Consider the following 26,500-nt stretch of genomic DNA (forward strand, 5'->3'; position numbering starts at 1 on the left):
CTGTTTTTTTCCACATATTTCTTTGGTTCTCTTAGTAGTTAATTTAAAACAAGGGGTCTTAAGGTTGATTCTTTCTTCTGCTTGATCAAGTCTGTTGCTGTCCGTTAGTGTATTTGTAAATTAGTGTAATTGTATTCCTCAGCTCCTAATTTTGGGTTGTTGTTTTGTCTCTTTGGATTTTCATTTTGGTCATGCATAGTTTTCTGATATTATTTTGTTACCTACCTCTTTCTTCTTCTTCCTACATGAGCATCTTTAGGATACATGTTTTTTTTGTTTAAGATTTTATTTTTAACTCATCTCTACATGCAATGTGGGGATATAACTCAGAACCCTGAGATCAAGAATCACACCCTGCACTGACTTAACCAGCCAGGTGCCTCATTTATGATTATTTTTTTGACATCTTTGTCAGACAATTAATAGTTCCTTATTAATTTAGGGTCAGTTTTGAAGATGCACTTTATTACTCTGATTGCAATGGATTTTACATTTTCTTTGTAAACTTTGTGACCTGTCGATTTGGGAATTTAAAAAAAATCCTATGGGCATGGGCTTATGAAGTTGCTTTGTAGAGGAAAACACAAATAATAGTAATTCTGGCATCTGTCACACATTTTGGCCATTTGTAATGTCTGAGTTTTTTAAATTTCCCAGTTTGAGAAAATGTAGTTACTTGAGAATGTATGACACCTTCCTTTTTCTGATTGTGTTCACCTCTGTATCTTCTGTTGTTTGAACAGATAGTCACATTTTATCTGAGCAGCTGCCATGGTGCATCCAGTGGGTCCTCTCATTCCTTCAGCTTTGTATGTCCTGTCATGATAAACAAGTTCTTCATGCAGCTGCAAACAAGCCAGATCATTATTCAGGTCACTTATGGTTTCTCTCCTTAGAGGAGGTAAGAGCTTTCTCACAGTCTTTCCACGGAGTGCCAGAGAGGGTGAACAGCAGTTGTGGGCAAGTTTCAGCAATGTTCATTGTCTCTTTGATGTGGCTCTTCTCCATTTTTACTTTTCTGGGAATGCTGTGTTCTCCTAACCAGCTTCTGGAGCATTCCAAAGGTAATTTGGTCCACTTTGATTTCATGGAAGAGCAAAGTGCTGGTATTTCCTATTTCTCCATTCTGCTGATGTCCTGTGATGGGAACTAATTTTTTACATTAGCATTTTAATGTCCGTTTGTGTGAGTTTAGTGAGTGGGGGAAAACTTCTTTTATATTTTGTAGTTGTGTCTCTCCATAACACCCTATGCTTGTTGGCAATGATTGGCAAAACAAGATTCATTCCTTACACCTAATTTGGGTAGATCTGGAGGCTGTGGCTCTGAGTATTTACACTTAGACAGTGGTAAGGGTAGAAAGGATGTTATGTTGGTTATAACAAAAGTGGCCAAATCACCACAATGAAATCCTTACTGTCAGGAGAGAGCAATAATATAAAAACTTGGCATGGGGGGGGGGGCAACATTAAGTCAGTTATATTTTCACAACACTGTCTTTGAATGAAAGGATCCAAATCCATTTTTGAAATATCTATATTCTCTGAAAGGACATTCAGAAGTTCTGAAAAGTCACCTAGTCCATGCTAAAAGTGATCATTCAAACCACTTCATATAGAACATTGATTTAATCATTCACTGAAACATTTCTGAAGGTTAGATATTTAACAATGAAGATAATTCTGAATGGGATGGATTTAACAAGTCTTTTTTGAAGGGTTCTTGATTCCTTCCACCAAGGCATCATCCCTTTTTGTTCCAAAGTCTTTTAATTTTGACAAACATGGTTGGATATTTATTTTAAACATGAGTATTATGTGATACTCTTGAACAATTGGAAACAAGTTTTCATGTGCTGTGATCTTAGGAAAATCTTCAGTGAGTACTCTATCTTCCATAATTACCAAGGATTTTATAATGGAAACAGAGTTTACCAATTCAATGAATCTGGGAAAAATGTTAATCCTAACACCAGAGAATCAGTCTTAAAGTAATAAGGATGGGAAAGGCTTTTATGAAAGTTCAAATATTAGTATACATCATTGTATCCTCGTTGGAAAGAAAACCTAAAAATGTAGTAACTGTGGCAAACTTTTAACTTGTCTTCAAAATTTGCTCAACAGCAGAGATTTTAAATTTTTTTTCAATGTTTATTTATTTTTGGGACAGAGAGAGACAGAGCATGAACGGGGGAGGGGCAGAGAGAGAGGGAGACACAGAATCGGAAACAGGCTCCAGGCTCTGAGCCATCAGCCCAGAGCCTGACGCGGGGCTCGAACTCACGGACCGCGAGATCGTGACCTGGCTGAAGTCGGACGCTTAACCGACTGCGCCACCCAGGCGCCCCAACAGCAGAGATTTTATAATGGGAAGAATGCTCTTACAAATAAAATGTGGCAAAGATGCTAACTACCACACAAAACTTACCAGCGTAAGTTTATAAATAGTTGGGAGAAGGCTACAAATGTAAAATAAAATGTGACAAAGCCTTTAAGCAGAATTATAAAGTTTGTGAACATGAGAGAGTACTGGAGAAAACCTTAAAATGTAAGGACTGTGTGCACCTGGGTGGCTCACTTGGTTGAACTTCTCACATAAGCTCAGGTCACAGTCTCACAATTTGTGAGCTCAAGTCCCACATCAGGCTTTGTGCTGTCAGTGCAGAGCCTACTTCAGATCTTCTGTCTCCCTCCTACCCACCTCTGTCTGTCCATCTCCTGCTCTTGCTCTCACTCTCAAAAATAAACATTTAAAAAATAAAATATAAAGAAATGTAATGAATGTGGCATACCATTTAAATCAAAACTATTCAACAGAAGATAGCAAATCCTGGGGTGGTACCTTACAAAAGTGAAGAATATTGGCAAAGTCTTTATGGAAAGCATACTGGATAGAAACCCTAGAAATATTAAAAAAAAAATGATGGCAGACCTTTGTTTTTAAAATACACTTGAGTACAAAATACAGTCTTACCTTTTCTTGTAGAGAGAGGGAGAGGGGCAGAGGGAGAAAAAGAGAAAATCCTAAGCAGGCTCCATGCTCAATGCAGAGGTCCATGTGGGGTTCATTCCCATGGCCATAGGATCATGACCAAGCCAAAATCAAAAGTCAGACACTCGACTAACTGAGCACCTCAGGCACCCCCTAAAATGGAGTCTTTATAAAGGATAAAAACAGAAAGATGTAAACAATCAGCAAACTATGTAGTAGAAAGCTATATCTAGATAAAATCTGAATTCACAGCAGAAAGCATAAGTAAATACTAGTTTTCAGACATGATTCAAAATCAGAGTATTTATTACATAGAAGAATGAAAACTTAAAACACTCAGATCAATTATACGTTAGCCTTGGACAATGCAATTGTTAGGGGCACTAACCCCTTCACAATTGAAAATCTGTGTGTAATGTCTGAGTCTGCAAAACTTAAAACCATACCTACTTTTATATGGAAATAGTATATTGTTGACTAGAAGACTTACCTAGAATATTAACAGTCAATCATCACATTCTTTGTATGCTATCTGTATTATATATGGTATTTTTATAATAAGCTTGAGAATAGAAAATACTAAGGAAATCAAACCAAAGAGGAAACATGTTTTCAGTACTGTATTAAAATATATATATATGTGCATAAGTGGACCCACAGTGTTCAAACCCATGTTATTCAATGGTCAGCTGTATTTTTTTTATATATATATGAAATTTATTGACAAATTGGTTTCCATACAACACCCAGTGCTCATCCCAAAAGGTGCCCTCCTCAATACCCATCACCCACCCTCCCCTCCCTCCCACCCCCCATCAACCCTCAGTTTGTTCTCAGTTTTTAACAGTCTCTTATGCTTTGGCTCTCTCCCACTCTAACCTCTTTTTTTTTTTTTCCTTCCCCTCCCCCATGGGTTCCTGTTGAGTTTCTCAGGATCCACATAAGAGTGAAACCATATGGTATCTGTCTTTCTCTGTATGGCTTATTTCACTTAGCATCACACTCTCTAGTTCCATCCACGTTGCTACAAAGGGCCATATTTTGTTCTTTCTCATTGCTACGTAGTATTCCATTGTGTATATAAACCACAATTTCTTTATCCATTCATCAGTTGATGGACATTTAGGCTCTTTCCATAATTTGGCTATTGTTGACAGTGCTGCTATGAACATTGGGGTACAAGTGCCCCTATGCATCAGTACTCCTGTATCCCTTGGGTAAATTCCAGGCAGTGCTATTGCTGGGTCATAGGGTAGGTCTATTTTTAATTTTCTGAGGAACCTCCACACTGCTTTCCAGAGCGGCTGCACCAATTTGCATTCCCACCAACAGTGCAAGAGGGTTCCCGTTTCTCCACATCCTCTCCAGCATCTATAGTCTCCTGATTTGTTCATTTTGGCCACTCTGACTGGCGTGAGGTGATACCTGAGTGTGGTTTTGATTTGTATTTCCCTGATAAGGAGCGACGCTGAACATCTTTTCATGTGCCTGTTGGCCATCTGGATGTCTTCTTTAGAGAAGTGTCTATTCATGTTTTCTGCCCATTTCTTCACTGGGTTATTTGGTTTTCGGGTGTGGAGTTTGGTGAGCTTTTATAGATTTTAGATACTAGCCCTTTGTCCGATATGTCATTTGTAAATATCTTTTCCCATTCCGTTGGTTGCCTTTTAGTTTCGTTGGATGTTTCCTTTGCTGTGCAGAAGCTTTTTATCTTCATAAGGTCCCAGTAATTCACTTTTGCTTTTAATTCCCTTGCCTTTGGGGATGTGTCGAGTAAGAGATTGCTACGGCTAAGGTCAGAGAGGTCTTTTCCTGCTTTCTCCTCTAAGGTTTTGATGGTTTCCTGTCTCACATTTTAGGTCCTTTATCCATTTTGAGTTTATTTTTGTGAATGGTGTGAGAAAGTGGTCTAGTTTCAACCTTCTGCATGTTGCTGTCCAGTTCTCCCAGCACCATTTGTTAAAGAGGCTGTCTTTTTTCCATTGGATGTTCTTTCCTGCTTTGTCAAAGATGAGTTGGCCATACGTTTGTGGGTCTAGTTCTGGGGTTTCCATTCTATTCCATTTGTCTATGTGTCTGTTTTTGTGCCAATACCATGCTGTCTTGATGATGACAGCTTTGTAGTAGAGGCTAAAGTCTGGGATTGTGATGCCTCCTGCTTTGGTCTTCTCCTTCAAAATTCCTTTGGCTATTCGGGGCCTTTTGTGGTTCCATATGAATTTTAGGATTGCTTGTTCTAGTTTTGAGAAGAATGCTGGTGCAATTTTGATTGGGATTGCATTGAATGTGTAGATAGCTTTGGGTAGTATTGACATTTTGACAATATTTATTTTTCCAATCCATGAGCAGGGAATGTCTTTCCATTTCTTTAAATCTTCTTCAATTACCTTCATAAGCTTTCTATAGTTTTCAGCATACAGATCCTTTACATCTTTGGTTAGATTTATTCCTAGGTATTTTATGCTTCTTGGTGAAATTGTGAATGGGATCAGTTTCTTTATTTGTCTTTCTGTTGCTTCATTGTTAGTGTATAAGAATGCAACTGATTTCTGTACATTGATTTTGTATCCTGCAACTTTGCTGAATTCATGTATCAGTTCTAGCAGACTTTTGGTGGAGTCTATCGGATTTTCCATGTATAATATCATGTCATCTGCAAAAAGCGAAAGCTTGACTTCATCTTTGCCAATTTTGATGCCTTTGATTTCCTTTTGTTGTCTGATTGCTGATGCTAGAACTTCCAGCACTATGTTAAACAACAGCGGTGAGAGTGGGCATCCCTGTCGTGTTCCTGATCTCAGGGGAAAAGCTCTCAGTTTTTCCCCGTTGAGGATGATGTTAGCTGTGGGCTTTTCATAAATGGCTTTTATGATCTTTAAGTATGTTCCTTCTATCCCGACTTCTCAAGGGTTTTTATTAAGAAAGGGTGCTGGATTTTGTCAAAGGCCTTTTCTGCATCGATTGACAGGATCATATGGTTCTTCTCTCTTTTTTTTTTTTGTTAATGTGATGTATCACATTGATTGATTTGCAAATGTTGAACCAGCCCTGCATCTCAGGAATGAATCCCACTTGATCATGGTGAATAATTCTTTTTATATGCCATTGAATTCGATTTGCTAGTATCTTATTGAGAAATTTTGCATCCATATTCATCAGGGATATTGGCCTGTAGTTCTCTTTTTTTACTGGGTCTCTGTCTGGTTTAGGAATCAAAGTAATACTGGCTTCATAGAATGAGTCTGGAAGTTTTCCTTCCCTTTCTATTTCTTGGAATAGCTTGAGAAGGATAGGTATTATCTCTGCTTTAAATATCTGGTAGAACTCCCCTGGGGAGCCATCTGGTCCTGGACTCTTATTTGTTGGGAGATTTTTGATAACCGATTCAATTTCTTCGCTGGTTATGGGTCTGTTCAAGCTTTCTATTTCCTCCTGATTGAGTTTTGGAAGAGTGTGGGTGTTCAGGAATTTGTCCATTTCTTCCAGGTTGTCGAATTTGTTGGCATATAATTTTTCATAGTATTCCCTGATAATTGTTTGTATCTCTGAGGGATTGGTTGTAATCATTCCATTTTCATTCATGATTTTATCTATTTGGGTCATCTCCCTTTTCTTTTTGAGAAGACTGGCTAGAGGTTTGTCAATTTTGTTTATTTTTTCAAAAAACCAACTCTTGGTTTCATTGATCTGCTCTACAGTTTTTTTAGATTCTATATTGTTTATTTCTGCTCTGATCTTTATTATTTCTCTTCTTCTGCTGGGTTTAGGCTGCCTTTGCTGTTCTGCTTCTATTTCCTTTAGGTGTGCTGTTAGATTTTGTATTTGGCATTTTTCTTGTTTCTTGAGATAGGCCTGGATTGCCATGTATTTTCCTCTCAGGACTGCCTTCGCTGCGTCCCAAAGCGTTTGGATTGTTGTATTTTCATTTTCGTTTGTTTCCATATATTTTTTAATTTCTTCTCTAATTGCCTGGTTGACCCACTCATTCGTTAGTAGGGTGTTCTTTAACCTCCATGCTTTTGGAGGTTTTCCAGACTTTTTCCCGTGGTTGATTTCAAGCTTCATAGCATTGTGGTCTGAAAGTAGGCATGGTATAATTTCAATTCTTGTAAACTTATGAAGGGCTGTTTTGTGACCCAGTATATGATCTATCTTGGAGAATGTTCCATGTGCACTTGAGAAGAAAGTATATTCTGTTGCTTTGGGATGCAGAGTTCTAAATATATCTGTCAAGTCCATGTGATCCAATGTCTCATTCAGGGCCCTTGTTTCTTTATTGACCATGTGTCTAGATGATCTATCCATTTCTGTAAGTGGGGTGTTAAAGTCCCCAGCAATTACCACATTCTTATCAATAAGGTTGCTTCTGTTTATGAGTAATTGTTTTATATATTTGGGGGCTCCGGTATTCGGCGCATAGACATTTATAATTGTTAGCTCTTCCTGATGGATAGACCCTGTAACTATTATATAATGTCCTTCTTCATCTCTTGTTACAGCCTTTAATTTAAAGTCTAGTTTGTCTGATATAAGTATGGCTACTCCAGCTTTCTTTTGGCTTCCAGTCGCATGATAAATAGTTCTCCATCCCCTCACTCTCAATCTGAAGGTGTCCTCAGGTCTAAAATGAGTCTCTTGTAGACATCAAATAGATGGGTCTTGTTTTTTTATCCATTCTGATACCCTATGTCTTTTGGTTGGCGCATTTAATCCATTTACATTCAGTGTTATTATAGAAAGGTACGGGTTTAGAGTCATTGTGATGTCTGTATGTTTTATGCTTGTAGTGATGTCTCTGGTACTTTGTCTCACAGGGTCCCCCTTAGGATCTCTTGTAGGGCTGGTTTAGTGGTGACAAATTCCTTCAGTTTTTGTTTGTTTGGGAAGACCTTTATCTCTCCTTCTATTCTAAATGACAGACTTGCTGGATAAAGGATTCTCGGCTGCATATTTTTGCTGTCTAGCACCCTGAAAATCTCGTGCCAATTCTTTCTGGCCTGCCAAATTTCAAAAGAGAGATCAGTCACGAGTCTTATAGGTCTCCCTTTATATGTGAGGGCACGTTTACCCCTTGCTGCTTTCAGAATTTTCTCTTTATCCTTGTATTTTGCCAGTTTCACTATGATATGTCATGCAGAAGATCGATTCAAGTTACGTCTGAAGGGAGTTCTCTGTGCCTCTTGGATTTCAATGCCTTTTTCCTTCCCCAGATCTGGGAAGTTCTCAGCTATGATTTCTTCAAGTACCCCTTCAGCACCTTTCCCTCTCTCTTCCTCCTCTGGGATACCAATTATGCGTATATTATTTCTTTTTAGTGTATCACTTAGTTCTCTAATTTTCCCCTCATACTCCTGGATTTTTTTATCTCTCTTTTTCTCAGCTTCCTCTTTTTCCATAACTTTATCTTCTAGTTCACCTATTCTCTCCTCTGCCTCTTCCATCCGAGCTGTGGTGGTTTCCATTTTGTTTTGCATTTCATTTAAAGCGTTTTTCAGCTCCTCGTGACTGTTCCTTAGTCCCTTGATCTCTGTAGCAAGAGATTCTCTGCTGTCCTGTATACTGTTTTCAAGCCCAGCAATTAATTTTATGACTATTATTCTAAATTCACTTTCTGTTATTTTATTTAAATCCTTTTTGATCAGCTCACTAGCTGTTGTTATTTCCTGGAGATTCTTCTGAGGGGAATTCTTCCGCTTGGTCATTTTGGATAGTCCCTGGTGTGGTGAGGACCTGCAGGGCACTTCCCCTGTGCTGTGGTGTATAACTGGAGTTGGTGGGCGGGGCCGCTGTCCGACCTGATGTCTGCCCCCAGCCCACCGCTGGGGCCACAGTCAGATTGGTGTGTGCCTTCTCTTCCCCTCTCCTAGGGGCGGGATTCACTGTGGGGTGGTGTGGCCCGTCTGGGCTACTTGCACACTGCCAGGCTTGTGATGCTGGGGATCTGGCGTATTAGCTGGGGTGGGTAGGCAAGGTGCATGGCGGCGGGGGGCAGGCTTAGCTCGCTTCTCCTTAGGTGATCCACTTCAGGAAGGGCCCTGTGGCAGCCGGAGGGAGTCAGATCCGCTGCCGGAGGTTTGGCTCCGCAGAAGCACAGAGTTGGGTGTTTGCGCGGAGCGAGCAATTTCCCTGGCAGGAACCAGTTCCCTTTGGGATTTTGGCTGGGGGATGGGCGGGGGAGATGGCGCTGGCGAGCGCCTTTGTTCCCCACCAAACTGAGCTCTGTCATCCGGGGGCTCAGCAGCTCTCCCTCCCTTTGTCCTCCAGCCTTCCCGCTTTCCGAGCAGAGCTGTTAACTTATGACCTCCCAGACGCTAAGTCGCGCTTGCTGTCGGAACACAGTCCGTGAGGCCCCTCCGCTTTTGCCAGCCACACTCGGGGGCTCTGCTTGGCCAGCGAGCCGCCCCTCCGCCCCGGCTCCCTCCCGCCAGTCCGTGGAGCGCGCACCGCCTCGCCGCCCTTCCTACCCTCTTCCGTGGGCCTCTCGTCTGCGCTTGGGTCTGGCGACTCCGTTCTGCTAATCTTCTGGCTGTTTTCTGGATTATTTAGGCAGGTGTAGGTGGGATCTAAGTGATCAGCAGGACGCGCGGTGAGCCCAGCGTCCTCCTACGCCGCCATCTTCAGACCCCTCTTCCGTGGGCCTCTCGTCTGCACTTGGGTCTGGTGACTCCGTTCTGCTAATCCTCTGGCGGTTTTCTGGGTTATTTAGGCAGGTGTAGGTGGAATCTAAGTGATCAGCAGGACGCGCGGTGAGCCCAGCGTCCTCCTACGCCGCCATCTTCCCAGAATCCAGCTGTATTTTTTTTAATGTTTATTTATTTTGAGAGGAAGGGTTGGGCAGAGAATCCCAAGACTTCTCTGCACTGTCAGCACAGAGCCTGAAGCATAGCTCAATTTCACAACCTGAGATCATGACCTAAGCTGAAACTGAGAGTCAGACCCTTAACTCACTGAGCCACCCAGGGGCCCTGGCAACTGTATTTGTTAATATGCATGAAAGTATTAGGGAGGGGATGGATGTCTGGAGAGGGATAGTTATTATCAGTGTGTCTCTTGTTGTTGTTTTTTTTGTTTTTGTTTTTGTTTTGTTTTTTTACTATAAGAGTATTTGCAATAGGCATATTAATAATTTTACTCTTAAATCATCTCATGCTATGGCTTTATTTGTGTGCATGCAAAGTGATTTGATTGTTGCTGTCTCACACATAGGCTCTTATACGATGTGGCATTCATACCTACTTTTTGATGGAAGATTCAAGAGGCTGTCATGTACAATGTATGAAGAAAGTCTACCTGAAGATGCTGTTTGTTGTTGATGTACAAAAGTGATGTAAGTCAGCATGAAGTAAGTGTTCAGGGCATCATTCTTTGCATTAAAGTAAGACAGAGATATGGTCTAATTTTAAATAGTTTTGCCACTTGCTGTTTGAGAAGACACTAGCAATTCATTAAAATCTGGATGTATTTTCATAATAGCCATTCATAGAAGAACGTTTGTTACAGGGTTGACATAAAGAAATTTTCATAGATACTTGAGGAAAGTATAGCTAACTTTCCCATAAGAGCACAAGATATTGTAAATCCACATTTACTCAAGAATTAGCCTCAGTGTGAAAAACATGGGAAGTACAAGTCACAGATCATTATATCAGGAATAAGAATGGTTCTTGAATGCTTGTGATGGGTATTTTGACCAGGGATCCTACAGTGATCTTGCAGTGGTTTGTTTAGTGAGTTTTTGAACTTATTATTTTAATAAATAACAGTGAATGGATTTTACTGTGTGATCAGTGATCTGTAATAGATGAACTATTGTCCTACACCAACCTTAGCTGGCCCCACCTTCATCAAGGCTGCAGGTAAACAGATAGTAACACAAAACACACTTGACTCTTGAATCTCATGGCCTTGAACTGTGTGTCCACTTACAGTCAGATGTATTTACAGTATAGTATTATATTTTATCTTCCTTCTGATGTTCTTAGCATCTTCTTTTGTTGAGCTTATTTTATTGCAGGAATACCATATTTAACACCTATAAAATAAAATATACATTAATTGACTCTTTGATAAGGTTTCTTGTCAACAATAGACTATTAAAATGAATTGTGAGGGAGTCAAAGTTATACATGGATTTCAACAGCATGGGAGGTGGGTACACAGATGGGTACACCTGGGTACACAGGTGGGTACACAGGGTCACCTGTGCTTGTTAAATCAGTGGAATGAAGCATTAAATGAACTTTGCCTGTTCCTCTTCTACTTACTAGATCAATAATGTTTTTATGGAAAGATACTGTGCTATAGGCACTATGAGAAAGAGGAACATCATCTTTGAGAGAAAAAAAAAATGGGACAGGATATCAGTCAGCACGAGGACTAGGGCTTCTATTAAAACTCCCAGTCCATCTGTTTTGCAGTGGAGAAATCCCACAATGTTTCAGGAACGCTGGAGAATATCATTAAATTAGGAAAGGACACCAAAAGGAGATCATAGTTTTCCAAGCATTGTACATCATGTAATCTCTCATGTCAGGATCTCTGGCCCAAGCTTTTGTGATTGAGCTGATAAGAATTCAAAGAGGAGATTGTGAAAGTCTCTAATCACTCATGAAAGACAAAGCTCAAATACATTATTATAGTTAAAAGATATGGGTGCTATATTGGGCTCGGTAATTGAATAAAACAGATGCTATCCATTTATTTTATCTTATTTTATTATTTTATTTTACATTTTATTTTGAGAGAGAGAGAAGACAAGTGTGAGTGGGAGAGGGCCAGAAAGAGGAAGAGAGAGAATCCCAAGCAGATTCCATGCTGTCAGTGCAGAGCCTGATGCAGGGCTCGAACACATGAACCGTGAGATCCGGACGTGAGCAGAAAGCAAGAGTTGGACACGTAAGTGACTGATTCACCCAGATGCCCCTACGTTTATATTTAGATTATGATTTACATACTTAATCTGGACATTTATTTCAATGAAGTTATTATGTCCTTTGAAAATCATTAGGCACTTGACACCAATGTGATCCATTATAGTAGGTTCAAGAACTTCATTTTCTCTCTGCCACATCCCTCTACCATAAGGTTAATAGTTTTTTTCTCATTTAATATTAAGCACCTTAGGAGGATTTACTGCAAGAGGATATTCATTCTAGAAACTCCCTTCCATGTTTTCACTTTGTTTTGAGTCTGCCTTGGAAAATGAGGGCTCTCTCCTGTTTTTGTTGAAGATACTGGTGTTTGAAGTGGAGATTGTATTTCCGTCAGGGCTCAGTCCTACAAGTTTCCATTTTATTTCACACTCCTATCACAGACACAATCTGCATTATCACTGCTCTGTTTCAGAGAAAGAAAACATGCACCATATATGTTCCACTGCCTTCAAATTGTAAAATATAATTCAGTACAAAAGATATGAGACAAAAACTTTAAGTGTTATAGGAGACTCACAAAAAATAGCTATTTTGGTTAAATAGGGTATGTGCTTGTCTCTGTGGTGTGTTTGCAAGACACTATAACTTTCTTTTACAAATAGATTTCTAAATTTTATGCCCCTGAAAACATTTCTTTGTTTCCATGCCAATGAAAAAATTTTTACTCTATTACCTCTATTCTTTTTTATTCAATATGTAATTTTCATATTTTATATTGTATATTCACTTCTTTTAGTTGATCAGTGTGTGGTGTAAATGTGTTTGCATTACCATGTCAGTTTGAAGCCTGCTGTGAACCTTCTTTTAGGGTTGCCTTTGTCTGTGTGTTCCTCTTAGATGAATTCAAAGTCAGACTTGCTGGGGTAAAACTTAAGCTCTACTATTTCTCAAGTTTTGCCAAGATTTTTTTAAAAGATGAAGAACAATTCTGTTCTCATAGGTTAGTGTAGACTCATGGGTAAATTTATGAAAAACTGTTAGAATGGAATGGTCTGTAGTGTGTAGTAAATGTTCAGTAAGAATTGTTGTTTCTGTTCTTCATGTTAGAAGTTGTAATTTTTTAATGTTTATTCATTTGTGAGAGAGAGAGAGAGAGAGACAGAGAGCATGAGCAGGGAAGAGAAAGAGACACAGAATCTGAAGCAGTCTCCAGACTCTGAGCTGTCAACACAGAGCCTGATATGTGGCTCAAAACCACGAACCCTAGGATCATGACCTGAGCTGAAGTTGGACCCTTAACCAACTGAGCCACCAGGCACTCCTCTATTTTATCACCCATTTTTTTAAAGTATTGATCCTTTTTAATGTTTATTTAGTTTGCAAGTGGCTGAGGGTAGACAGGGAGAAAGAGAATGTAAGCAGGCTTCATGCTCAGCCCAGAACCTGATTTGGGACTTAATCTCATGACCATGAGATCATGACCTGAGCTGAGATCAAGAAAGGGACACTTAACTGAGTCACACAGGCTCCCCAAAAGTATGGCTTCTGAACTGAAGATGTTGACATCCATTGAAGCTAATGAGAAATGTGAAAAACTCAGACCTCACCCAGAAATCCCAATCAAAATATGAATTTTAACAAGATTTTCAGTTCATTGCCATACACATTAGCATTAGAGACATATATGTGTAGCTTTCAATGGAAAGATCACTTTCCATTGTTCTATGCCTGTCTTTACGTCTGTAATACATTATTTGATAACTGTGGCTTCCTAGTATGTTTTAAATCAGGAAGTGTGGTGCTACCAATGTACTCTTTTTTTTTCATGAATATTCTCATTATGTGATATCCCGTTAATCAACATGAATGTTAGGAGGGGTATTGATCTTTCTGCCTAAGATGCCGTTGGGATTTTGATAGATTGCATGAAATATATGACATTGAGTAGTATTGACAGCTCAGTAGTGAGTTTTTTGGGGGGTAGGTGGGGGGAGAGACACAGAGTCTGAAGCAGGGTCCACGCTCTGACGTGTCAACACAGAGCCTCAACAAAGAACCTGAACAGAACTTGAACCCGCAAACCATGAGATCATGACCTGAGGCAAAGTCAGACACTTAACCAAGTAAACCACCAGGCGCTCCAATAGCTCAGTAGTGTTAAGTGTTCCTATGCAGGAACATGGATATCGTTCCACTTATTTTTCTTTCAATGCTGCACAATATTTTATAGTTTTGATCACAGTAGCTGTGACCTCTATCAAGGTGATAAACCCTATACACTTTATTCTTTGTAATGCTATTGTAAATCTAATTATCTTTATTTTGGGATTGTTGTTTGTTGCATAGACACTGTTAATTTTTAAGTCTTGGGTTTGTATTTCCAACTTTGTAAAATTTGTGTGAGTTTTAACAGGTTTTTTAAAGCAAGGATTCTTCAGAAAAGAGGATGATGGAGGTGATATGGGAGGACCCTAGGCTTATCACATCCCAAAACACAACTAGTTGACTGTCAAATCATCATTAATATCCCAAAAAGAAACCTGAAGATTGACAGAGGAACTACCCAACTAATGAGAGAGAAGTAGCACATCAAAGACTGTAGGCAGTTCAGAGACATGGCTTAGAGAGAAACAGATTGTACTGCTATGGAGGGCAGGGAACTGAGGTTGCAGAGAAAGAGAAGCACAAGGAGGCTATTTCCCCCAAAGCCAGTGGCTTGGGAAACAAGAGGAGTTGAACTTTGTGAGTTCTTTGAACCAGCATGGCTTAATGCCTAGAGTTTTAAAGGTGAGCTGTAGATAGGAGGGCACTGCACTGCTCCTGGAGAGAAGGCAGGCATACAATCTGTGTGTGTGTGTGTGTGGGGGGGGACAGATAGGTTAGAAACAGTGATCTGAAGATCACTGGGGGACACACAGGGGTGAGATTATTCACTATTCTATGAGCACTTCCCTCAATGGCAACATTCACTGAGATGTCTGAGAACAAAGGAGCTGAATGGCACCATTTTCTTCCCCCACCCCTCATCATGAACACAGAGCTACCTGAGTGAAGGAGCTCAATGGGGAGACTGGTTCTCTAAGTTGCTTACACCAAGTCCTACCACCCTGTGCTGTGGTTGCAGTGTCCTTCTCAGTGAAGCTTGCCTCAGGCCCAGCAAGGTCAGCCCCTCTCCAGGAGACTTGCATAAGCCCCTGACCATACCATGTCTCCTGACCAGACAGTTCTGCAGGGCCTCAGTGCTGGTGGAGTTGGTGTCAGGTCTGATTTCACAAAGAGACCTCAGCACACTTAGTGAACACTAATCACATTCAGGCCAGGCACAAAACACTGTCCACAGCAGGCAAGGAGAGCATCTGCAGATCAGTGGTCTGCAGTGAGGAGAAAAATGCAATAAACAAGATTAGAAATTGACTTGATGCAATGAACAGGCTGGAGGAAGCAGAATAATAAATTAGTGACCTAGAAGACAAAATAGAAAAATGTTGTACCATGAAAATTGACTTAGGAACTCAATGACTCCATCAAAATTAATGACATTCTTATTATAGGAGCTCCAGAGTAAGAAAAGGAACAGAAATTCAAGAAATAATAGAAATCATCCTTATTCCGGGGAAGGAAACAGACATCCACATACAGGAGGCACAGAGTATTTGCATCAAAATAAGCAAAAAGCAGGCTGCCACGGAGACATATTTGAATTAAATTTGCAAAATATGGTGACATAGAAAAAAATCTTAAAAGAAAAGCAGTCTTTACTTGCAAGAGAAGACAAGAACCATATGGCTAGCTAGAGATTTCTCAATAGAAACTTGGGAAGCAAGAAAGGAATGGCATAATATTTTCAATGTGCTAAATGGGAAAAATATGCAGCTGCGAACTCTATCTAACAAGGCTATCATTCAGAATAGAAGGAGAGAGAAAGAGATTCCCAGATAAGCAAAATCTAAAGGAATTCATCCCCACTGAAACAGCTCTGCAAGAACTGTTAAAGGGACTTTTTGAGTGCAATGAAGACACCAAAAGTGACAAAGACTAGAGAGGATCAGAAAAAAATCTCCAGAAATATTGACACAAGTAATAAAATGGCAATAAGCCCATATCTATCAATAATTACTTTGAATGAAAAAAGTACTATACATTTCCATCAAAACACATAGGTGTCTGAATGGACTTTAAAAATCCAGACCCATGTATATGCTGCCTAGGAGAGACTCAATTTAGACCTGAAGACACTTGCAGATTGAAAGGGTGAGAGAAACATTTATCATGCAAATGGAGGTCAGAAGAAAGAGTAGCAATAATTATGATGGACAAACTGGACATTTTTGTTCTTGTGTTTATACTGCTTTGCTATCAGGGTAATGTTGGCCTCATAGAATGATTTTGAACATCTTCCCTCTATTCCAGTACTTGTAAGATTTGGATGAAGATCATTATTTATCTTTGTGTGTGTGTGTTTGTACGTGCATGTGTTAGGATTGACCAATGAAAGCATGTGGTCTTGGGCTTTTTTGTGCTGGGAGGGTTTTTATTCCAAATTCAACTTTCATTCTTGTGGTCTAAGAAGAGTTCCTGTTTCTTGGGTTTAAGATTCATATTTCAATCTTGGTAACGTAAGCATTTTATCTATTTTTTCCCTAAGTTATCTGGTTTGTTTATAGTAATCTGTTATCACATGATATACTGTTGGGGGTATTGTGTCATTTTTTCTTCCATTTTTCATTTGGATTTTTAGTTTTCTTTCCTGTTTTCTTAGTTAACTCATTGCCTATTATGCTTATTTTAAAAACTGGTCATCACTTTCAATGTTATTTGTTTATTCTATTTTATTTGTCACTTATTTATTATTTTCCTTGTTATTTCCTTCCTCTACTAAATTTTACCTATGGTTTTTTATTTTCTCTAGTTCGTTGTGATGTAATGTTACAAAAACAAAAGTGAGGGGCTCCTGGGTGGCTCAGTCAGTTTTGTGTCTGACTATTGATTTCAGCTCAGGTTATGATCTCATGGTTCATGAGTTCAAGCCCTAAGTCAGGCTCTGTGCTGCCAGTGTAGAGCCTTCCTGGGATTCTCGGTCTCACTCTCTCTCTCTGCCCCTCCTCTGCTCTTTCTCTCCACCTCTTACTCTCTCAAACATTGAAACAAAAGAAAAATGTTGAAATTAACAACTTGATTTAAGCATTGATAGAATAAAAATTTGAAAATGGAGTGTCTACTAGATAAAATTAGCAGAAATAGTAATACAAGTGGTGACCAAAACAAAGCAAAAAGATAAAAAATATAACAATAAGGATTCTGTAGGAGTTCTATAGATCAATCATCCATAAACAGAAATCATTTTGTTTTTTCTCTTCTGTTTTTGATGCCTTTAATGTATTTTTTTTCTTGCCTAATTGTTCTGAATAGGCTATCCAGTGTTATGTTGAATGGAAGTAGTGAAGTCACTTCATTACCTTGTTTCTGATCATACAGGAGAAGCTTCTAGTGATTTACTATTGAATATGTGAGATTTCAGCTTTCCAACATTCATGGCCTTTATTAAGTTGCTGTTGTTTCCTTCCATTCCTGCTTTATTGAATGTTTTTAATCACGAAATTGTGTCCAATATGCTCACTTCCTGTTGTGCATCGATTAATACGATGCCATTTTTGATCTTCATTCTGTTAAGGCACAGGCTTAAACTCATAGTTTTCCATATATTGAAACACCCTTGAATTTCAAGATTTCCTACTTGCTAATGGTTTAAAATATTAATTTTTAAAATTTAATTTGCTTTAATTGTGGACTTTCCATGAATATTTCCCAGAGGTAGTAGTTTGTACTCTTCTTTACTTGTGATGTCTTCCTTTGCTTTGATAACCTACTAATGCTGGGGTCACAGACAGTGTGTTCTTAATCTCCCTTCTTTTTCCTTCTTGGAAATGTTTGAAGAGATTTGAAGTACTTTCTCATAATTACTTGTTCAATCTACCTAGTAAAGATCAGTTGAGATTTTTAAAAATATTTCTTGAGAGAGTCTAGATAGGTTCTATGTTTTTGACATTTATACCCATTTTTCACCATCTGTTTCTTGGTATGTAATTCTCTATTGTTACCTCTTCTAATTATTTGTATTTCTATGCTATCAGTTATACTGTGTTTGCCTTCACTTCTGATTGTAATTGGTCTCTTTCATTATTTAGTTAATGGCTTGTCAATTTTGTTCATTTGTTCTGAAAATGAACTCTATTGTTGATATTTTCCTGGTTTTGCTATATCCTATATTGTTCATTTTCATTTTATGTTTAAATTTCCTTCCTTGTGGTATTTTGGGCTCCTGTTGTATTTTTCCTGAGTATTTGAGGTATAAGAAAATGATTTGTGCTATACCACGACAATACCACAGCATTATCTATTAGGCTATGTGGTCACTAAGTTGTGTGCAAGATTATGTGTCTATGGAGGAATGATGTCCTGATGATTGCTTCTCAGCCACCTTGCTGACATTCTGATTTTAAGGTTGTATATTAGAAGTTGTCAGCACATCCTCTGAGAATAAGAAGTGGAATGATTTTACTTTTCTGTTATTTGGTATCTTTCAGCTGTATCTTCACATGGCACCGTGAACTTCCTGCCCTCAAGACTTATCATCAGTGAATGAATACTGGAGAGAAACCTTACAAATTCAAAGAATGTGGTAAAACTTTATGGCTTATCACTAAACGAACATAGGAGAATCCATACTGGGGAAAAAACTTACCAAAGTAAAGAATGTGGCAAGGCTTTTAATAGTCACTCAAACCATATTCAACATCAAAGAATTCATACTAAAGAGAAACCTTATAAATGTAAAGAATGTGCCAAGGCCTTTGTCCACCACTCAAACTTTAATCGACATCACAGAATTCATATGGGAGAGAAATCTTATAAATGTGTACAATGTGGTAAGTTTTGTTTTTTATTTAAGTTTATTTATTATTGCAGAAAGAGAGAGAGAGAGACAGAGCATGAGTGAGGGAGGGGCAGAGAGAGAGGGATACACTGAATCTGAAACAGGCTCCAGGCTCTGAGCTGTCAGCACACAGCCCGATATGGGGCTTGAACTGGTGGACAGTGAGATCATGACCTGAGCTGAAGTTGGATGCTCAACTGACTGAGCTACCCAGGCACCCTAAATGTGGTAAGGTTTTTAGCAATCACTCAAACCATATTTAACATCAAAGAATTCATATTGAAGAGAAACCTTACAAATGTAAAGAATATGGCAAGGCCTTTAAGAGCCACTCACACCTTACCATCATAGAATTCATACTTTCCCATGTAAAGAATATGGCACGACCTTTAAGAGCCACTCACACCTTACTCAACATCACAGAATTCTTACTGTGGAGAAACCCTACAAATGTAAATAATGTGGTAAATCCTTTAAAACCCAAACCTTATAAAAGTAAAGAATGTGGCAAGGCTTTTACCATAATTTAAACCTTATTAGAAATCAAAGGATTGATACTCAAGAGAAGCCTTACAAAGGTAAAGAATGTGACAAGGTCTTTAAGAGGCACTGAACTCTTACTTGACATCACAGAAGTCATACTGAGGTAAAACCAAATACATGTAAAGAATGTTCCAAAACCTTGACCTACCACTCAAGCTTACTCAACTATCACAAACTTTGTAGTGGAGAGAATTCTTAGCAAAGTAAAGAACTTGAGAAGTCCTTTAATCACAGTTCCATCTTTACTCATTATCCTAGAATTCATATTGGAGCGAACCTTACAAATTTTAAGATTGACAGTATTTGTAAGAACAGCTCAACCCTACTGCACATTAGAAAATTCATTTTGGAGAATAATGATACACCTAAAAACTGTGGTAAGTCTTTAGGCAATGTAAACCCTGATTACTTATCAGAAAATGCATATTGGAGATGGTGTTACAAATATAAAGAATTTGGCAAGCCCTTTATCTTCAAGTCTCATTCAACATCACAGGATCCATACTCAAATAGAATACTATATATGTGAAAAATGTGGTAAGGCCATGAAATGACATTTTCAATCCATGAAATGAAACAATATCCATATCATAGAAGTGTTGGAAGAAGTAGAGTCAGAGAAAGGCAGGAGATTACCTGAAAAAATCACTGCTGAGAACTTCCCTAATCTGGGGAAGCAAACAGGCATCCAAGTCCAAGAGGCACAGAGAACTCCCTTCAAAATCAACAAAAACAGGTCAACACCACAACATATCATAGTGAAACTGGCAAAATGCAAAGAGAATACTGAAAGCAGCTAGGGACAAACAGGCCTTAACTTACAAGGGTAGACACGTGAGGGAGTTATCAGACATGTCCACTGAAACTTGGCAGGTCAGAAGGGAGTGGCAGGAAATAATGTGCTAAATAGGAAAAATATGCAGCCAAGAATCCTTTATCCAGCAAGGTGTTATTTGAATAAGGGAGATTAAGTCTTTTCCAGACAAAAACTAAACAGAAATTCATGACCACTAAACCAGCTGTGCAGGAGATCTAAAGGGTGACGGAGTGGAAAGCAACCAAGAATATAAAGGACCAGAGATATAATCACAAACATGAAACCTTAGATAACATAACAGACACTAAATCCATATCTTTCAATAATCACTCAATGTAAATGGACTAAATGTCCCAATCAAAAGACACAGGGTATCAGAATGGATTAAAAAGAAAAAAAAAAAAAAGATCCATCTATATGCTGCCTATAAAAGACTCATTTTAGACCTAAGGACAGCTGCAGGTTCAAAGTGAGGGGATGGCTGGGGCGCCTGGGTGGCGCAGTCGGTTAAGCGTCCGACTTCAGCCAGGTCACGATCTCGCGGTCCGTGAGTTCGAGCCCCGCGTCAGGCTCTGGGCTGATGGCTCAGAGCCTGGAGCCTGTTTCCGATTCTGTGTCTCCCTCTCTCTCTGCCCCTCCCCCGTTCATGCTCTGTCTCTCTCTGTCCCAAAAATAAATAAACATTGAAAAAAAAAATTTTAAAAAAAAAAAAAAAAAAACAAAGTGAGGGGATGGAGAACCATCTATCCTGAAAATGAACATCAAAAGAAATCTGGAGTAGCCATACCTAATCAGACAAACTAGATTACAATTTTTTTTAATATTAATTTTTGAGAGAGAGCAAGAGACAAAGCACAAACAAGGGAGGAGCAGAGAGAGAGGGCGACACAGAATCTGAAGAAGGCTCCAGATTCTGAGCTGTCAGCACAGAGCCAAATGTGGGGATTGAAGTCATAAACCATGAGATCATGACCTGAGCTAAAGTTGGACACTCAACTGACTGAGCCACCCAGGTGCCCCCAAATTAGATTTTAAAACAAAGAATGTGGGGCACCTGGGTGGCTCAGTCAGTTGGGCATCCAGCTTCGGCTCAGGTCATGATCTCGCAGTCTGTGAGTTCAAGCCCCGCATCGGGCTCTGTGCTGACAGCTCAGAGCCTGGAGCCTGCTTCAGATTCTGTGTCTCCCTCTCTCTCTGACCCTCCCCTGTTCATGCTCTGTCTCTCCCTGTCTCAAAAATAAATAAACGTTAAAAAAATTAAAAAAAAACAAAGAATGTAACAAGAGATAAAGAAGGACATTATATCATCATCAAGGAGTCTATCCATGAAGAGGAGCTATGTGTTACACCCTAATGTGGAAATACCCAAATATATAGATCAATCATAAACATAAATAACTGTATAGATGATAATACTGTGATTGTAGTGGACTTTAATCCTCCAGTTACAACAATGGGCAGATCATCTAGGCAGGAAAACAATAAGGAAACAACAGCTCAGAATGACACATTGGATTTGATGGACTTAACACATATATTTAGAACTTTTCACCCAAAAGCAGAATACACATTCTTCTCAAGTGTACATGAGACATTCTCCAAAAAAGATCACATAACGCATCAAGTAATTTCTGGAAAGTATATTGTAAGCCCTGGGAAAGTGAATGGGATAACTGCTGAAGAATCAGCGATGTTCTGGTCTCAAGGCTGTCAGACATGATAGCACCATGAGAACAGAGCCCCATGATCTCCCAGGGGCCAGTTACGAGACTGACCCACTGTAACTACCTACCAGTTCTTGAAACTGCACATCTTTCCTGCATGCTTCTCTGTAAACGCCAGATGTGTGTTTGGTCTATGTCTTGAGGCTCTTTGTGTTTTCCTTCCATGCTTTAACATTCTTGGATGTTTATACCTGGTGAACATGAAACAGAGAGTATGTGCAGTTTGCTGCTGCTGTTGCTGTTTTGCTGGCAAAGACAGCCCTGCACATCCACTCAGTCTAAGTGTCTGAGAACTTTTTCTTCACTGCATGGCTACAAGTGGTGCCCAAACAGGGACCAGCAGAATCAACTAGCTCCCAGCTATGCAGCTCATCTCTCAAGCCCCAAAAAGGGAAAAGGACATCCACTCATTCAGGTAGGAACTACTGGCAGTCACTGCCCCTAACCCTCATTCAGGTAGGATCTACTGACACTTGGTGCCCATAAACCTCATTTAGGTAGGGTCTACAGACACTCGGTGCCCATGACACGATGAGCAAAATATACCTTGTCTTTCCTTTTCCAATCAGGCATGCAGAACCCCTCAGCTTCTTGTCTTTTACTTTTATGTTTACTTGTCATGGAAGTTTCACTATCTAAACAGCAAAATATACACAAGGAGCAATCCATATGCTTTTGCACTCATCAGGATGCAAAGTCCCAAAGATTTAACCCAATTGTTTTTTTTATAATTTATCATCAATGCCCATGATACTCCACTAAGGGATCCCTTGAAGTGGCTGATTGAGAGTGCATAGGGTACTACTTAAAAAGAGAGAAAGAAAGAAAGAAAGAAAGAAAGAAAGAGGAAAAGCTCTTGGCCCAATAATGATCTCTAGTTTCCACACCTAATGCCATATTGCTATTCATGCTTTACAAGAAAAATCGGATACAAATAGTTGCCAAGACTTAGTCCCTCTGCCTCCTAATTCAATGCCTCTATCTCCCGTTAGGGCTAAGACCCCAAAACCTGTAGCCTGAGGCACATTGACAAATATGTATAACCCCAACTCCAATAATATGCAGGACCCTCCTTTTCCTCTATGTCCTCCTCTGGTCCTGCCAGTGGATCCTGCATTAATGCCCTCAAGCCCTTCACCTTCTCTAGTAGAACGCATGTTAAAGGAAGGGTAAGTATAGGAAGATTTTGCTATGGCCTTCCCTATTCTATGGGCTCAAGGTCAGGCACCTTGGCACGATCACCTTCCTTTCCAGGTGTGTAAGGAGCTCCATAAAAGCATACATGAAAATGGACTCTACTGCACCTTTACCAGGGGAATTATAGAGGAAGTACGGGGAGGATATGAGATGACCCCTTGGGATTGGAAAACTTTACTTAAAATCATTCTCAGTACTCCTCAATATTCCCTCTGGTTGCAGGAATTTAAAGATGCCTTATAAATTACAGCTATTGAGAATTTATTTATTAAAAAAATACTTTTAATGCTTATTTTGAGACAGAGAGAGACAAAGCATGATCAGGGGAAGGGCAGAGGGAGAGAGGGAGACAGAATCCAAAGCAGGCTCCAGGCTCTGTGCTGTCAGCAGAGAGCCCCATGTGGGGCTCAAACTCAGAGACTGAGAGATCATGACCTGAACTGAAGTGGGACATTTAACTGACTGAGCCACCCAGGTGCCCCCAGCTAAGGAGAATTTAAAGAATGGAATTACTATTGAAATGGACATCCTTTGGGGGGAGGGTCCCTATATGCCTATATAGCCTCAAATAAACATGAACCAAAGAACTTTTCCCCAGATCTCAGATGCAGCATCTAAAGCTTGATCCTGTATCCCTGACGCTTAGACACCCATGGGTTTCTTTTGCCACCATCCAACAAGGTGCAAATGAACCCTATATGTCCTTTAATCAAAGATTACAAACTGCTATCTTAAGACAGGTTGATAATGTGGATGCTCAAAATGTCCTAACCCTTCAATTGGCATAGGAAAATGCTAACCAAGATGGCCAAAAGATCCTTGCTTCCTTAAAGGGACAAAACCTTAATATTGCTGAAATGATTAAAGCCTGTAAAAATGTGGGAACTGAATCCTATAAAGCAGTGTTATTAGCCTCAGCATTAAAACCCCCAAAATATTTTAAATATGGAAAACAAGACCTAAAATGCTCTATTAAAAAATGCCTGAAATGTAAAACAGGATATCCTTGGGACAATCAATGCAGATCAAGAATAGATTCCCAAGGTAACCCTAATTCAGGGAAACTTGAAGAGGGGTGCCCACGCCCCAAGACAAATGGAAATCAGGCATCCCAAATTTGGAATGTGAATGCCAAGGAATGGATCCTCAAGTAAACAACCCCTTTGATCAAAACCCAGACAACCTCATATCTCCTGGCTGCCACCTCTGACAATGCAGGACTTGATTTGGCCCTTACCTCTAATTTAACCCTTAACATCGTGGGGGAAGTCAAGAAGGGACCCACAGGTATTTTCAGCCTCCTGCTTTCCAGTTACACAGGACTTCTATTACGGAGGCCTAGCACCACTTTAAAGGGTGTATTTGTTTTACCTGGAATTACTGATTCTGACTTTTCTGCAGAAATTCATATCATGCTTATTTCCTCTGTTTACACAGAGATTCCTGCAAATATCCCTATAGCATAATTTCTTACATTACTTTCTTGGGTGCTGGCAACTGCCAATGGTAAGTGTGGCCCTAAAGGTTTTAGTGCACTAATCCTAAAGATGAAGCATTCTGGGCCATGCTCATACAACATGTAAGACCTACTTTACAAATGAAAATTGCAAACCAAACAATTAATGGTCTAATTGATACTGGGCCAATGTTACAGTTATTAAGACACATGATTGGCCATCTGAGATCCCCCTTGTCTCTACAACAGAGATCATTAATGGGATAGGGGGAAAAGGATTTCCTTTAGGAAATAAATTTCCTGTCTGTACTGACACGGAGGGATAGCAGACTACCATTACCCCATTTGTCCTTGATCTCCCACTATCATTATGGGGTCCAGACTTACTTACCCAGTTAAACCTGTCCATACAAATTTACCCTAATGGCCATTGTTGGCAAAATCACCCCCCACCCCCACCCCAAACTGTCCTGGAAAGCTGGAGAACCTGTCTGGGTGGAGCAATGACCTTTAAAAGGGTAAAAATTAAAGCAAATTCAAATATTAAGAAAAGAACAACTTAATCTTGGACATGTTGAACCTTCAACCTGCCCCTGGAACACTATTTTTGCATTCCAAACAAGTCAGGTAAATAGAGGCTCCTCCATGAGTTCAGGGATGTTAATGCTCACTTGATTTCAATGGGGCCATTGCAGGTAGTTCTTCCTAACCCAGCTTTAATTCCTTGACACTATAATATTATAGTTGATTTAAAAGATTTTTTTCACGGATCCTGGGAAGATGGCGGTGTAGGAGGACGCTGGGCTCACCACGCATCCTGTTGATCACTTAGATTCCACCTACACCTGCCTAAATAACCCAGAAAACCACCAGAACACTAGCGGAACGGAGTCTCTGGAGCCAAGCGCAGACAAGAGGCCCACAAAAGAGGGTGGGAAGGGCAGCGAGGCGGTGCACGCTACACGGACTGGCGGGAGGGAGCCGGGGCAGAGGGGCAGTCCACTGGCCAAGCAGAGCCCCCGAGTCTGGCTTGCAAAAGTGGAGGGGCCGGAGGGAGTGTGTTCCGACAGCAAGTGGGACTTGACATCTGGAAGGTTATAAGCTAACAGCTCTGCTTGGAGAACGGGAGGGCAGGAGGACAATGGGAGAGAGAATTGTTGAGCCCCGGACAACAGAGCTCAGCTTGGCGGGGAACAAAGGCGCTCGCCAGCGCCAACTCCCTCGCCCATCTCCCAGCCAAAATCCCAAAGGGAACCAGTTCCTGCCAGGAAACTTGCTTGCACCAGGCAAACACCCAACGCTGTGCTTCTGCGGATCCATCCCTCCGGCAGGTCTGACTCCCTCCTGGTGCCACAGGGCCCCTCCCGAAGCGGATCTCCAAAGGAAAAGTGAGCTGAGCCTGCCCCTCCTGCCCCTGTGCACCTTGCCAACCCACCCAGCTAATACGCCAGATCCCCAGCACCACAAGCCTGGCAGTGTGCAAGTAGCCCAGATGGGCCATGCCACCCCAGAGTGAATCCCGCCCCCAGGAGAGGGGAAGAGAAGGCACACACCAGTCTGACTGTGGCCCCAGCAGCGGGCTGGGGGCAGACATCAGGTCTGACTGCGGCCCCACCCACCAATGCAAGTTATTCAAGACAGCACAGGGGAAGTGCCCTGCAGTCCCGCACCACTCCAGGGACTATCCAAAATGATGAAAGGGAATAATTCCCCTCAGAAAAACGTCCAGGAAATAACAACAGCTAATGAACTGATCAAAAATGATTTAAATATAACGGAAAGTGAATTTAGAATAATAGTCATAAAATTAATCACTGGGCTATAAAACAGTATAAAGGACAGCAGAGAATCTCTTGCTACAGAGACCAAGGGACTAAGGAACAGCTAGGAGGAGCTAAAAAATGCTATCAATGAACTGCAAAATAAAATGGAGACAACTATGGCTCGGATTGAAGAGGCAGAGGG

The 26,500-nt window shown here is 40.3% G+C and overlaps 1 protein-coding gene across 1 annotated transcript in view; it reads left to right on the forward strand.

Annotated features, from left to right (window-relative positions):
• The window catches only part of LOC115502194 (zinc finger protein 726-like), a 73,219-nt gene that overhangs the window by 11,046 nt on the left and 35,673 nt on the right, over positions 1 to 26,500 (forward strand). The window contains 3 exon segments of the mRNA XM_036064216.1: positions 15,296 to 15,321; positions 18,489 to 18,550; positions 18,552 to 18,790. Coding sequence (XP_035920109.1) covers positions 15,296 to 15,321; positions 18,489 to 18,550; positions 18,552 to 18,790 — 327 coding nt within the window.

The sequence above is a fragment of the Lynx canadensis genome, chromosome E2, assembly GCF_007474595.2.
Source record: "Lynx canadensis isolate LIC74 chromosome E2, mLynCan4.pri.v2, whole genome shotgun sequence".
NCBI lineage: Eukaryota > Metazoa > Chordata > Mammalia > Carnivora > Felidae > Lynx > Lynx canadensis.